We start from the raw sequence: 15,972 nt of genomic DNA, 5'->3' as shown, positions 1-15,972 counted from the left end.
AAACCTACCAAGTATCCTGGTGGGTCCGAGGGCATTTGTGCAGCCCAGAGAAAGGAGACCAAGGAAGATTCTGGGGCTGGTCAGGAAAAAATAAATCTACCGAGAAAATGGCTGAGGCTAAAAATGGAGTCCAAGCACGTCGAGGGGAAGAATCAGACAACATTCCATGCCTGTGTGTGGCCAGCTCCCCTCAAGTTCTGCTCCCCCAGTCACCTGGGCATGTTTGTGTTCGTGTCCTGCTAGGTACCCCGCCTCCAACTGTCACCGAATCCTTCCCTGACCCGGGTCACTTCGGGGTCACATGAGATTAAGAGGAACCAAATCACAGTAAAATACCAGTTTCTCTGCTACTGTGATGGTCTTTCATATAAAAAGGAAAGAATGAATGGACTGACAGTTCTCCAGTTGTGAAGATGAACCACTTAACCTTTAAAGCAGCTTTAAGTTCTCCTCAGTCTACAAACTTCATACATACCAGAAGTTCCTACAGCGTAAGTCGAGAAAACAAAATGTATTTTCACTTTTCAATAAATTTCCAAGCCTAGTGACAAAACAGGCTCCATAGTTTGCTAACTGGAATGCTTCTACTGTAAGATTTTTCCTTAAAAATGCTGCTGCTGTTACAAAAACCAGTGAACCCAAACGTAGTCTCCGGAGAGCAGCTTTCGTAAAAGGCTTTCCTTCTAGTTTCCTTTAACGCCTGCTTTTTGAGAACCATAACAAAGTTGAAAAGGGGATCGAAGCCATAAATAATGCTTCATGGAAGGAGCCTTTCTTTGTCCTAACTGCAAGTTAAATCTTCATGCATCCTGCTAAAGAATATTCCTAAGGCCTGTGACACAGACAAACGTCAGGATACAAGCACTGGCTCTCGACCTCCAGACTCCAGGCCTGCCGCCACTGCTGCCCTTCCCCTCTGCTCAGTCTGTGAACGCTGCCCAGCGGCCTGCCCCTCCTCCTGGGCCCGTCCAGGCCCACGGCGCTCCCTGCGGCCCGAATAAGGAACGCCAGCCCCCATACCCACCCACCGCGCCTCCCACGGGAAGGTCCGGGCTGCCCAGAGCCCCTCGCCTGCTTTCTGTCTGTCACAGCTTAATGAACAAAGGCACAACCTGCTTTTTCACAGGCATCATCTTCTCTCCCTCTCGGCTAGGGTGTAAAAATGCGTAAGAGAAAGAGGAGGTGGCATACGAGTACTGATGGGAAAGAGAGGGTAACACACAGCTATACCAAAACAGGTGCTATAACAGGTGTGTGTAAAGAGAGTTCTAGAGTGCAGGGGGCACAGCTGACTCTGCCTGGGGAAGTGAAGGGAAGCAGTACGTAACTGCAGGGACCACAGCATGAGGATGAGGCGATTCAGGCTGGTGCTCCAGATACACACAGAATCTCTGATGGTTCAAAAGCAAGGGTATGACCTAATCAAATTCACATGCCTTGGTGGCAGGGCTGCAGAGCCAGGGAGACTAGTTAGTGGTTGTGGCTTGATTCGAGCTGAGCGGGGAACTGGTGACACATGCACCCGTCATCAGAAACTGCCATGGACCGATGTGCACTTAACGTGTCTCCTTGGAAAAGAACAGTCTCTTTGTAAACACCGTGAAGTCTTTTTCAGTGGTGGCATTATTAAACCAGGAAAAGAAGCCACTCCTGTCAGTTTTCTATTCTGACAACAACTGTCCAGGGTCCACAAAGCACCAGCCCCTTTGCAGAAAGGGCTGCTCAGGGTCCCGGCCATTGGCCAAATATGCCCCCTACACTATCTTCCTGGGCTCACGAAGTTTCAGACTTGGAAGTGAGGATGGCTGTTCTGAAGTCAAACATTCAAGTCAAACAAACGGCCTGGTGGAGGACTGACTGCCCAAGATCCCGGACCCGGCAGTGAAGTTCTTTTCCTTTAAACAATTTCATTGGTTCCTGATCTTGGATGCCTTTAAACAAGGCAAGCCAGGCCTAGCCCCTTCCAAGTGTCTCTCATAGTCTTACTCTTCCCAGCTCCTTCTTCCTAGCCTGTTACTACAGCCTTCATGCACTCAATCTCAAATTACCTAAAAGGGCCCCTCATTTCCAACTTATAAAGAGCTGTGAAGTGGAGAATTCTTTTCACCTTAGAAATAAGATGTAGTAAGTTGACATCTTAATTTGTAGTCCTACCGAAAACTTTAGTTTTTATTATACATCCTTCTATCTCAAAAGCTACGTAATAGTTTCCTCAATTGTAACTTCCTATGGTTTTCTTTTTTTTCATTTTTATTTTATACTGGACTATAATTTTCACAAGAATAACATATATGCAAGGTATAATTAATACCAACGTGTTTTCCATTTACCAAATAACACATTACCTCTTATCCTGAGACAAGTTTATCAGAACAGCATACCTATGACAGTAACGTGAATATTATTCAGGCCATGCTGGCTTTGCTACGTTTAAATTCAACGTTATGTAAAATGCACTTCTGCGAGTATCTGAGAGCAGCCGCACAGCCTGATAAAATCAGAAGGCAGCCAGGACTTAAGCCACATGACAGGCTAACAGGCAGAAAGGAGGTCCCACAGCTCTGAGCCCAAAAGGCAGGTCGTCTATTTCTGCTACAATGGCTGTGCCCTGCCTCTCGCCAAGGACCCCCTTCAGCTCCTGTCTTCCCCGCTCCCCTCCTGGCCCACAGCTCCCAGCCACGCCCTCCCTCACAGGTCTGCTCCTGGCAGATGCCACCCCCTGCGATGGCACGCGTGTGCCCGGGTGGCGAGGACGGCCAGCAAGGAGGCCAGCCCTGTCCCCACCGGCGCAAACGGCCACCTCCGGTCCGCTTTCTCACATCACGCCCATCCTCATTCCTCCCCCGGAGTCCAAAGGCCCTTCCAGACGGAGCTCCGTCTCTGCCTCCGGATGCCTCACCTCTTTCACGTGGGTGTGAAAGGACACCGACATGTCCAGCAGGATCTTCCGCTGCTCAACTCGCCGAACAAAATCTTGTATCCGGTCCTCGAGCTGATGGGCGGCCTGATAGATCTCTTCCGGGTCACATTCCCCAGTCTGAGCCAGCTGTTCTGCTGCTTCTAGTAATTTATCCGCATTGGTGTATGTGTTCTGTGCAAGAGAACATTCAGAGACACAGAAGGTGAATAAAAGACAAACTGGCCAGGCTGGGAGCCATAATACACTGGAACAGAGTCAGCGTGTGATGTTCCCTTCTGTAAATCAAACAGAAAAAAGAGGAGGGCAAGAGATGATTTTAGGAGCTCAGAACATCTCCACGAGCAGCCTTTTCCATTCTCGCTTGAGGCTGTTAAACTCAACCTCACGGCAAAGCCCTTCCGTCTGAGGCAGGGATGGGGTATCTATAGGTAGCCGCTGGCCGTCTCGTGACTCATAAAGGGCTTTGGGCCTTTTGCTGCCGCGCAGCCAGAAGACAGCGCGGAGCCACAAATGCCCACTTCACTTTTTCTCCTGGTTTTATGACAGAGTGCAGAGTTCCAGTTTTGTGTCTTTCAGTATGATATACCGCTTTAGGATAATTCCCCAAGATCAAGTGAAAAAGTTATGTTGCAAACAAACATAAGCTGCTGCCTCTTTTCACATGTTTCTACTTATCAGTAATTCTGTGCTTATCTTTTCTCTACTTCGGGGGATACGTTTTTTAAAGAAAAAGGAAATAATAACTACAATGGCTATAAAGTAGCCAGAGTTTTAAAGAGCCGAGAGTTGAGTGTCAATGGGAGTCTAAAATACTCTGAAAATTACGCTGTTTTAATTCTTGATAAATGAGGCTGCAAATGGCTTCCTCAAATCAACAGGTCTGTTAGAGACCCGACAGTGTTCGAGGGACCTGCTAGCGAGAGGGCTGCCGAGGGGGTGGGGAGCAGTCCAGCCAGGTGGGGGACCTCAGTGCAGGAGAGAACAGAGTTCAGGGCCCCGAGACGCCCAGAAGAGGCATGCGGCTCCCCGTGAGACACTGGCTAAGCCCTTCGTCCTTCTCCTTCCCCAGCATCTCAGTCCCACAGCCGAGCAGGGTCGGCTCCTCATGGGTGAGACGGGGGGTGGCCCCAGGTGTACGGGCGCCCCTGTGGGGAGCCCGAGCCTGATGGGGCACGGGGTGCCCCTGCAGTGGGAAGCCTCCCAGGTGGAGACTGGTGACCTCCAGGGGTATTAACCTACTAAGCCAATGCATCGAGGATAATGAGAGGCAGGTTCCTCATTTTGGAGAAGGGAGTTACAAATATGAAGAAGGAGAACACTTGAGTCAACCCTGCAGTACTGGATTGGAATTGGAGGATCCATGTAAGTTCACGGTTTTCAAGAGACACGTGTGTAAATGTGCACGTACCCTCATGTCCCTCCCCCGCCCCCCAGCCACCAAGAGGGCCTGGGAACAGCAATGGCCCAACAGCACTAAGCATGGTAGTACCCAGATCTCCACTGGTAAGCACCATTCTGCTCTGGAGGGAACCAGGGCTCCGTGGAGAAATGGTGGATTCCAGGGTTGGGGTGAGACAAAGTACAAGATGAGTCTGAGACATCTTACCGTGCCCCAAAGCAAGGAGAAGCCCAAGAACAATGAGGACAGGAGACAGAAGCCAGCTTGAGGAGGTGGAGGCTGGCCAAACGAGGGACAAGCTGAGCATCAGAGGAAACAGTGACGGCGATGGAGGATAATCCATCCACTCCATAGGAAACCAGGAGTCCCGACTGACACAGAAAGTAAAACTGGATGACGGACGGCATAGTTATAGAATTTCAAAGTACCTCCCCACAAAGTACTTGCTAATTACAAAGGGGGAACGACTCACTTTACAACGGAGACATCTGGCAGACACCACCTTAACCCAGGGATCAAAGTGGACACCATAGGTAACAGGACAGATTAAACTGTGCAACCCTTGAAGGGACGGAGTTAGGAGGACACGGCAGCACTCCCGGATACACCTGCCGAAGACATATAACCAGAGTACCACCATGAGGCAGCATCAAACAAACCCAAAGTGAGGGGCATTCTCCAAAACAACGGGCCTCAGATTTTCCAAAATGTCATGTCACAGAACTTAAGGAAGGACCAAGGAGCGACTCTAGGCTGAAGGACACTAAGAGATGTGACGACCAAATGTCACAGGTGGTTCTACACTGGATCCATTAGCTATGAAGGACATCGTGGTCTGAGGGTTAGAAGGTAGTCATGTGTCAGTGTTAATTTCCTGATTTTGATGGCGGTATTATGGCTGTATAGCAGAATGTCCTCTTTGGTAGGAAACACACACTCAAGTCAATGGTTTAGCGTGGAGGGTAGGTTCTTTGTGCTGTATTTCCAACTTTTCTGCAAGTTTAAAAAAATTTTACAGCAGAGTTAACATTCAGTGTGACAAGTATGAGGTGATCTCAAAAATGATGCTGACGCATGCTTACGGAGCACGCGAGGCCCAAGCGTCAGGCTGGGGTGGGTGGAGCGGCCCGTCCTGGGCAGGCTCTAAGGGGGTACAGTGTCGACAGGGGATTTAAACGTGACAATAAAGACCAGCTGGAGGGCGGTCTGCTCTTCGTCACCAGCATAGGCTGACGGCTCCCTGCTCCAAGTGTGCCCCTGGCACGCGCACTTACTGGGCGTGGGTCTAAGGGCCTCCCCCGCACTGAGCTGTCTGATCCTAACCACAGCCCCTTTTACAGGTCAGAGGACTGAGGCCAGGAGGGCAATGTCAAGACTCAGAGGCCAAGGCCGGCAGGTGGTGAGGCGGGGCGCAGCCAGGTCTGACTCAGGGGCCCTGGCTTTCAACAACCCAGTGTATTGTTCAGCTCACCCCTCACCACGGTGGCTCATGCAGCCCTGCTTCACACACTGCAGGGCTGACAGTCACCCCCGTCTCCCTGTCCCTCTGGAAAACCATCTTCAGGGGACTTTTCTTTCTTGGTACTATCCAAGTCTCACGAGAACGTTCTGCACTATTAACAAAGGATCCTTCAGAACTCCTAGAAATGATGGGAGAGATGTCAAAGAGCCCCGTAAGACTGACCGACATGGCCAGACTTGGAAAATGCCTATGTGCACACTTTACATAGTCTTCGAAATCAATTATGTGGCATCATTTGAAGAGCACAGTCATTCCCAATCTGACTGCAGAGCTTCAATGCACAGTTAAAGGGTTTTGTATATATTCACCGTGACCCACTGGGAAGCTAAGCTGTCCTGATTCCTGCACAGAGCAGACAGTGAACGTGCCCACTTCAAAAGCGCTCTGGAACAACAAAAGCACTTTTCAGAAAAGTCCACTCTCCGTCCTGTGCGACTCTGGGCCTCCACATCCCCTGCGGGGCAGTCTGGCAACCTGCCAGCGGTGACTTTGTGACAAGAAGCCCTTCACGCAGATTATCAAACCACCTGGGAGGTTCCGCGGGACAGGACAGAAAGGCTGTCACGTCAGTACCTGGGTGTCGCTGACGTGGTGACCCGCAGCCCCAGGCTGGAGAGGATCACCCCTCCTTGTGGCCGGATGGACGAGGGAGGAGTTAAACTACGAATGAGAATCACAGCGACAACGGGGTAATGACGAGGGAGGGATGGGGAAGCCATCACGACGACACAAAAAAGAGCGACGGAAAGTGTCGGGGCCAAGAGGGGCCTCAGGAGGCCTCACAACCACGTGCAGCGCGGATCCTGGACGGGGCCCCGAACGGGGAGAAACGAAGGGAACCTGAACAAAGTATGGACCTCAGTTCATCAGTATTAGTTACTAATCCTAACAGTATCGGTTCAGTATTACATTCGTATAATATTATATATTATTAGTATGACATCAGATCAATGTTAGCTTATTAATGATAACAAATGTACCGCACTAATGAACGGTGTGAGTTTTGATAACAGGGGAAACTGGGTGCAGGGTATGAGAATTCTCCGTATCATCTTCACCATTTTTCTGTAAATCCAGAAGTTGTCTAAAAAAGTTTATTAAAAAGATGTATGTGTATATATGTACACACACACACAGAGAGCAGATTTCTGAAAACCAGCCTCCACCTAGGGAACAGGTCCGGAGCACTGTCCACAGATTCTGTCACCTAGTCCAGCGGTCCCCAACCTTTGTGGCACCAGGGACCGGTTTCGTGGAAGATGCTTTTTCCACGGACGGGGTGGGGGGATGGAGGGAGGATGGTCAGGCGGTCCTGCGAGCGATGGGGGCGGCAGAGGAAGCTTCACTCGCCCGCCCGCCGCTCACCTCCCGTTCCCAACAGGCCGCAGACCGGTACCGCTTGCGGACCCCTGACCTAGTCCTTCCCTCCTGGGAGGCTGGCCCTCCGGCCCCTCAGCGCAGCCCCTGGGCACAGAGAAAGCTCTCCTCGCGATGGGCAGCTACGAGCCTCAAGGCTCCTCCTGGGCAGGTTCTGCATACACGCTGCCCCCAGAGGTCTCTGCTCATCAGAGGCCGCACAGTGAGGTGACACTCCCGGGGACGGTGGCTTTAGGGGGATCCACGCTTCCCTGCGGGGCCTCCCAGGACCGCGCTCGGCAGCTCTGAGCAGAGGCACGACGGGCCTCGGTGCTGGACGGAGCAGACAGCGTAGCACGCTGCACGCTGCACGCACACACCTGCTAAGAGCCGAGTCCTGTTTTCGCATCTGTTGTCGCTACAGCCGTGAAGCCGCTTCCCTCTCGAGTTTAGTAAGCGGATCTGCAGGTGACAGAGCCTCCCAACACATGCCAATTCTGAAAGCTTTCCGCCTCTTGGCCAGCAGGTAAAGACAGTTACAACAATCAACGTCCCAAAGGAAGAAGTGCATTTCTGAATGATCTGGGACACGAAACAGCACTCATTTCGTCTCACCTCTCATTTTACGCCTGAAGACCCTGAGCCAGTAGGAGGGACTCCGTGACTCTCCCTCGGCACAGCAGTAGGTGCTGGCAGAGCTAGGGTCAGCCGTGGCCTCTCTGAAACCCAAGGCCAAGGCCTCCCTGTGCACAGAACCTACCCTGGATCCTTTGGCCATGGAAGAAATAGATATCCGTGTGTTCATAAACATACGGATGAGAAATGCTAGCTTTGAAGCACTTGCTCTGTGTCCCGAAGCAGCCCTGTGACAAGGACACGATTTCACTTCTACTTTATAAGCCAGAACACCGAGACAAAGAGGTGCAAAAACTCAGCCAGCAGTCAGGAGAGCTGGGACTGTCCCCAAAACAAAGGCCTCAGCCAGGGGTCCTCTCAGAAGGAAAGGCTGAGTCACTCAATCTTAGACTTACAGCAGGGAGGAGGTGTCAGGTAAAGCAGGCTGTTTGAGTCTGAAGACACTGGACTCCCCTCTTCCACCCACTGCCCTGTCCCCAGGGCATCTCCCCCGGGGCCCAGTTCCTGGTCCATGGGGTGGGGTACCAATCCCTGCAGCGAGGACTGAAGGAGATACTGTAGGGCCAGGCTGGGGTGCGCCCAAAGAGTTTCCTATTTTCTTGAGAAGTAAATTAAAATTGCACAATGTCCTAGGTCTCAAGAAACACAAGAGCCTTTTCAAAGGAGGATCAGACCTTCTCCTCCCTACAATCCACAGCAGCTACAGCCTGGGTCTTACCCAAGATGGCCAGAGGCTATATTTAGAAACTGGTTAAAAAAAAAAAAAAAAAAAAAAAGATGGGTTTTCTTGATCTGAGGAAAGACAGGAAAGGAGGAAAACACAACATGTCACGCCTGAATTGCAGGTGTGCCGAAAGTGCCCACGTGCTGTGCTCAGGGCACCCTCCCTGCAAAAGATGCATGAGTTCAGGAGAGACCCCGGGGGTTAGAGAATTGGCCTGATTCGCTTCTAAAAATCCAGAATGAATGTTTAAGGTCTCCTGCTTTCCTGAATGCCACACTTCTTTATCCTGGAAGACAAGTTAATTATATCACACACAAAAAAAGTTACTGACAGAAATGGCTTCCTGGAGAACAACTTCGAGATGTTTACGTCTCTGGAAGGTGATTTGAATCCCAGGGGACAAGCAGACATGAGAGAAGGCACCTACGGGAAGATGCTACGCCAGAGATGTATTGACTCCTATTAGAGAAATCTTCTGTGCTCTTGAAACCAGCTTCTTCCTTGAACCAGAATGTTCTCAGCTTTCCTGGCTGCTGTACTCATAGCTTTTTAAATCTAAAAAGGGACATTAAACTTGGACGATTATTTAGAAGGTAAAAGAGCAGGTGACTGTCAAAGAGCACCTTCCTTTCCCAGAGTCATTTGCAAAAAGCTTCACGTGGAAAGCGTTGTTAATTTCTTTTTTAAAGCTCCTGCGTGAGCATGCAACGTGGCTCCGTCTGCCACGCTCTAGAAATTCATTAGCACGGAGTCATTGGATAGGATCTATCTACTCAACAATCACGGTACAACATAAAGAAGGAATGGATCTTCACATTAGTCACAAGGAGGTTCTCGGGTCTGCCGAACTGTGTGCCAAAATGGTCCAACACTTCCTGATGTGGCTCTAGCAGTGTCTGAAACAGCCCGAGACCAGGGGCCTCGCAGCGAAGTCGAGGGCCTGCAGAAGTCACACCGGCTGCACAACTCGCTGCCACCAAGTACACAAGAGGCTCTTTTTGGGTTCCCCCTTCTCAGAACACTAGAACTGTTCTACAGAATAATCTATATTTAGTAGGTCTTAAATGAATTCAACCATAAGACTTATGACATTTCCTTCCTGAATCTGTCATGTTACTTTACCATGTCATGTTTTGAAGAAGCTGACTTTAAGAATAATTCATTAAATAAACTGCTAATTCAATATCTTGAAACTAAAGATTGTCGAGACAATTTAGAATTCATTTTACAAAGGACCCTTCAAAACACAACCCCAAGACACACACTAACTCACCTTAAACTTAACCATGAAAAAGAAATTTCTTTTCCCTAAACCCAAAATGTGTTTTACCTTTGTGAGTATGTTTCAGAAAATGAGAAAAGGCTCTTTATTAAGCACTAAAGATGCCTCTGTTCCTATTTTTAAGGTGCCTCCAAAGGCCATTCTGTCCAAAAAATACATACATCTAAAGCATGACCGTAGATCTCCCTCTGCCATAGGACTGGTATTATACTTTGTTTTGACAGAAAGCAATCGAAGACAGGAGGGTGGAGAAGGAAAGGTGGGGAAGGCATTCCCTCCAGTGGCCTCGCCCCCTGCACCAGAGCAAGACTGATGTCATCGTCTTCTCTGGGAAGAGGCAGACAGCGTTCCATGAATGAAGCTACAAACACAGAGCGTGATTTGGCTCGATACCCAGGCCACTGTCTGTCCAGCCCAGATCTGCTGCACGTAGTCTTAATAAAGCGCGGCTCCTTGCGGAGCCACTTCACAGGCCAGACCGCTCCTGGCTTAAAATGCTACCCTCCTCCCTCTTAGGCCCCTCAAAGAATCTTTATTAAACAAGCTGGGGGGCCTAGAGAGAGAAGCCCACTCTATTTCTTCAGGTCTACAGCCCCCTCCCAGCTTACTACGTTTAATCTGTTCTTATCGTAGAGGGGTCCAGGGTGGCCCCCCGGTGTACTCTAAGGCAGGGCACGTTCCTTTCAGAACCAGCCTGAAGCGGATCTGTGATGCGCAGTATCTGCAGGTACACGGGCGGCGAGCACCGGACTCCAGAGCCCATCAGGGATCACTCGGGACCTGTCACACAACACACACTGAGGTGGACACGTGTCTGTGGACAGAAAAGATCAGAGACTTTCGCCCTAAGGCAAGTGGAGGGGATTCATCATACATGAGGGGCTGGTCCCCTTCACAGCCAACCACGACAGACTGTTGAATGCCCACTCTGGGCAACGGCACGTCCCTGTGTGCCTCCTGCCTACAGTTTTATCAGCCAGAGACGCAGACACCGGACGGCCGGCGCCAGGGGCGATGCGGAGGTAAAGTGCACAGCACTCCCTCTGAACCAGCGGTATCTAAAACATGCACCAGCATCAAGCGACATTCTCCAAGAGACGGGAGGGCCTATAAACATTTCATGCCAGAAGGAAAAGAACTAAGAGAAGGAGAAGCTGGAGATGCTGGGCCAAGAGGCCAGAAGTGAGGGGCCAGGTCCCGGCAGGGGGTGGAAATGAGCACAGGGCCAGGTCCAGGGCGGAGCGCTCAGAGCCTGCCCCCCGGTGGGTTTGCAAAGGAGGGAGGCCCGCAGAGAGGGGAGGCTGGGTGTCTGTGCGTGGCTCCCCAGGTCCTGGCAGAATGAACCCCTGGCACACGACTGGTGATTGTATGAAGACCAGAGGGAGGGAAACTGGGTGCAGATGTTTGCAAAGTGAGCAAAACGTGTCTACATTTAAGGTTTTTGTTTTTTCATGCACAGTTCAGACTCGGGCTTAAGGACTTTCAATTTAAGGAAAAGAGGGCCAGGTACCCCTTAGAGTCCCAGGGTCAATGTGCCAAAGATGATAAGAAAGCAGCGAGACTCGGCTGGGGAACAGCGGGAGCTGACAGGCCCCTGCCTTTCTCTGAACCAGGGGCAAAGGCAGTCCTCCCTCCGCTCTGGGGCTCACCCTAGAAACCTCAAGACGCAAACGTGTCCTACAAAGAAAGTGTCTCCCTCTTGCTGCCCCGAGCCCCTGTGTTGACGGCTTTGATTGTCATCTTAGATCTGAAGAAGATTACCATGAAAAGATAGGGCGAGGGTCGCCACAGAAGGCACCACAGGAATTAGAGGGAGGGGTCAACAGGTGCTGGACCCACAGAAGGACACTCGGCAGGCCAGAACCTTCACACTGGAACACGCTCGGGAAGGTGCGAGGCGGGGGCCGGGGCGGTCGAGCCCACGGTCACGGGTGAACTTGCTACTCGGGGCAGGAGTCTCCTCTGGGTTTGGTTGTTTGCAGTCCCGCCTCTTAGATTCATTGGTGCCTGAAGTCTTTGCTCAGAGGATCCAAATCTCACATCCATCCTCAAACCACATGGCTACAGCAGTAGCTTATCTTATGGAAAAATCAAGGGGAGATGGAACACATTTCCCACATTTCTTCTGCTACGAGAGGAAGGCAAAATATTTTCCAGCAACCTAAAGTAGGGACATCACACGTAATGCAGAAAAGAAAAATCCAGAGACCCATTCCGGTGCGGCAAGGCCGCTGAACACAGAGCCTCTTCCATCCCGCTTCTAAGATCAAGAATGCAGAAGGCTGGGTTGTCACTTTTACTTTACATACAGAGACTTTTACAGTGTAAAGGAGGTAACTTTTTAAAGGCATTTTCCCTGAACAGGACTGAAGTGCAGTTTGCTTTCTTATCCCATGACTCTATCTCACATCAGTTTCCAGGGTACAACTGAACCCTCTGTCATGTGAAACCCATGGACACACCCACTCCTGCTTATTTTGGTGTTATAGATTTTGAGACTAAATCATTAGATGTATATTGATACTCTTCCTTTTATAATTGAAGGCTCTCTTTATTTCTAATAATGTTTTTATGCTTTCAAGTCTATTTGCTTAATACCAATATTCCTATACCAGTTTTCATTTGCTTATTATTTGCCTGGTGGATCTTCTTCTAACACTTTACATACTTTCAAAATTCCTGGGTATTTATGTTTTAGGTTTGCCCTTTGAAAACAATACACAGTATTATTATTATTATTATTATTTTTAATATTTTTATTCTTGGCTGTGTTGAGTCTTCGTTTCTGTGCAAGGGCCTGCTCCAGTTGCGGGAAGCGGGGGCCACTCTTCATCGCGGTGCGCGGGCCTCTCACTATCGCGGCCTCTCTTGTTGCGGAGCACAGGCTCCAGACGTGCAGGCTCAGTAGTTGTGGCTCACGGGCCTAGTTGCTCCGCGGCATGTGGGACCTTCCCAGATCAGGGATCGAACCCGTGTCCCCTGCATTGGCAGGCAGATTCTCAACCACTGCGCCACCAGGGAAGCCCCACAGTATGATTTTTTAAAAACTATTCAATCAGAGAATCTTTCTTTTAACTAGTATAATCTATTTTGCATTTACTGTAATTACTGCTATTTGGGGACAAATTGCTACATCTTATTTTGTGATTTCCGACATGATTTTTGTTGTTCTCCTTTCTTTTGCTTCCACTAGACCCATTTTCCTGAGTTTTTACTTATCTGGTTTTCTGTATTTCTTTTCTCTTTATACTTATGGGAAGCGGTGCTTTCTATCCCTGCATTTAGTAGTCATTCAAAAACGCTCACACACACCCCTGTCTTTACAAATCTAAGATAAGCAACACCTCCTGCCATCCCCTCAGGACACCTCTCCACCTTCTGTGTTCAAGTGCTCCGGGGCTTTGCTCCGTCTTGTTTTTAACTACCCCCCAATTCTACTGTCTTGTGTCTAAATGGTCAATCCTTTGATTTACAAACATATTTACCAATTTCTGTGCTCATTATTGACCTCAAGCCTTCCTTCTCATATTTCCTTTTTATTCATTAAATTAACTCATTCAACAAATACTGCTGAAGCTTAGCTGCACCACGCCAGCCTTGTTCTAGGCGCTAGTGACAGAGAAGTGAACAACACAAAATCCCTGCACTCGTGGAGTTTAAATTACAGTGGGTGCTTCCATTATTCTGACTAAACTACACACTTCAGTTCTCCTGTAAGTAAGTGAATGGTAAACTCTCTTGGTCTTGGTCTACATTTTATTCTCACTGTTCAATGATAGCTCCACTGGGTGTGGAATTCCGGGTTCAGAGTTCCTTTCCCTTAGGACTCCATCCCACTGTCTTCCAGAATCTGCAGTTACTGGTGAGAAGGCAGCTAAGAGTCATTCTCACGGTTGTGATTTTGTTATTTCTCTCTTCTTGTTGTTGAGACTCTGCCTTTGGTGTTCCTCCGTTTTACTATAATGTGTCTCAGTTTGGATTCATCCTACAATTTCTTTTTAAAACAACTTTTACCCTAGCTCCTACAGCTTCCACATATATATCATGGCATGGTAATCTCTCCCTCCTTCACTCCTCTTTCTTTCAAAACACAAAACAAAATGAAAGGCACATTTACCAATGTGGGAAAGACCTGGGCGAGATGCCATACATGACACTGTCATACACACCTTACTTCCTCTCCAGCAGCGCTCACTGTGCCTACTTTACAGGTAAAAAAGTTAACCTCAGAAAGGTTAAGAGACTTTTCCAAAGCCACACAGCTGGTGAGCATTACAGCCAACAATCCAACTCCACAAATCTCATGCTCTTAACATACCACACCCCTGCCTCCTGTTTCTGAAGCACATGACTTTAAAAGAAATAGAAAAGGGAAAAGAAATGCTGGCCCATCATTACAGAAATTCAAGGACTGTTATTCTCTGATTATGAAATGGAATTTTACAAACTAGTCAACAGACACTTGTACAAAAAATATGGCAAAAATATCCAAGACATTTTTCTGTTTCAAGAACTTCACATTTACAAAAGGGTCAACTGTCTAAATCATCTTTCTGCCCAGGCAATGACAGCTTCATCTGAAATCTGAGCATTATCTCTGAATCACCTTCAAACGTACCTCATTAAAGCTAACTCAACAGAGATGGGGTTAAAACTGTAATTCAAAACCAACCACTTAGGTATTTATGGAAGAAAATAGTAAAAACCATTGTTTTACCTGTGCTACTTCTTCAAAATCTTCATGACGTTTCTGCAAAGCTCTGGCCCGATGGAGAGATTTCCCCACACCTGTATGTTTGCTCAGAAATGCTTCTCCATGGTTCTCAATCCAGTCCAGCACCTACAATGAAATACAGATATATATGCCATAAAAACCATGCCTGCCTCCATCAGTTTTAGGGCTCTCCATTAACGATACAGTCTCTTATCTGAATTCTATAAGAAACAAGAAACAAAGGAGAAAAAAAACTGGGAGCATAAGAACAGAAATAAACAAATGGGACCTAATGAAACTTAAAAAAAGCTTTTGCACAGCAAAGGAAACCATAAACAAGACCAAAAGACAACCATCAGAATGGGAGAAAATATTTGCAAATGAAGCAACTGACAAAGGATTAATCTCCAAGATTTACAAGCAGCTCATGCAGCTCAATAACAAAAAAACGAACAACCCAATCCAAAAATGGGCAGAAGACCTAAATAGACATTTCTCCAAAGAAGATATACAGATGGCCTACAGACACATGAAAGAATGCTCAACATCATTAATCATTAGAGAAATGCAAATCAAAACTACAATGAGATATCATCTCACACCGGTCAGAATGGCCATCATCAAAAAATCTAGAAACAATAAATGCTGGAGAGGGTGTGGAGGAAAGGGAACTCTCTTGCACTGTTGGTGGGAACGTAAATTGATACAGCCACTATGGAGAACAGTATGGAGGTTCCTTAAAAAACTACAAATAGAACTACCATACGATCCAGCAATCCCACTACTGGGCATATACCCTGAGAAAACCATAGTTCAAAAAGAGTCATGTACCAAAATGTTCATTGCAGCTCTATTTACAATAGCCAGGACATGGAAGCAACCTAAATGTCCATCGACAGATGAATGGATAAAGAAGATGTGGCACATATATACAATGGAATATTACTCAGCCATAAAAAGAAATGAAATGGAGGTATTTGTAATGAGGTGGATGGAGTTAGAGTCTGTCATACAGAGTGAAGTAAGTCAGAAAGAGAAAAACAAATACAGTATGCTAACACATATATACGGAATCTAAGGAAAAAAAAAAAAGGCCATGAAGAACCTAGTGGCAAGACGGGAATAATAAAGACACAGACCTACTAGAGAATGGACTTGAGGATATGGGGAGGGGGTGGGGTGAGATGTGACAGGGTGAGAGAGTGTCATGGACATATATACACTACCAAATGTAAAATAGATAGCTAGTGGGAAGCAGCCGCATAGCACAGGGAGATCAGCTCAGTGCTTTGTGACCACCTAGAGGGGTGGGATGGGGAGGGTGGGAGGGAGGGAGATGCAAGAGGGAAGAGATATGGGAACATATTGTATATGTATAACTGATTAACTTTGTTATAAAGCAGAAGCTAACACACCATT

At 48.1% G+C, this 15,972-nt stretch overlaps 1 protein-coding gene across 5 annotated transcripts in view; it reads right to left on the bottom strand.

Annotated features, from left to right (window-relative positions):
• The window catches only part of TRIO (trio Rho guanine nucleotide exchange factor), a 380,384-nt gene that overhangs the window by 160,155 nt on the left and 204,257 nt on the right, over window positions 1-15,972 (bottom strand). For all 5 annotated transcript variants that reach the window (XM_036848900.1, XM_036848904.1, XM_036848901.1 and 2 more), the window contains exons 10-11: window positions 14,557-14,679; window positions 2,900-3,091 (exon numbers count right to left, since the gene is read on the bottom strand). In XM_036848900.1, the coding sequence (XP_036704795.1) occupies window positions 2,900-3,091; window positions 14,557-14,679 (315 nt within the window). The remainder of the gene's footprint in view (window positions 1-2,899; window positions 3,092-14,556; window positions 14,680-15,972) is intronic.

Source organism: Balaenoptera musculus, chromosome 3, assembly GCF_009873245.2.
Source record: "Balaenoptera musculus isolate JJ_BM4_2016_0621 chromosome 3, mBalMus1.pri.v3, whole genome shotgun sequence".
Lineage (NCBI taxonomy): Eukaryota > Metazoa > Chordata > Mammalia > Artiodactyla > Balaenopteridae > Balaenoptera > Balaenoptera musculus.
The sequence above is the reverse complement of the archived record's forward strand: the minus strand, read 5'-3'. Positions and strand labels throughout refer to the sequence as shown.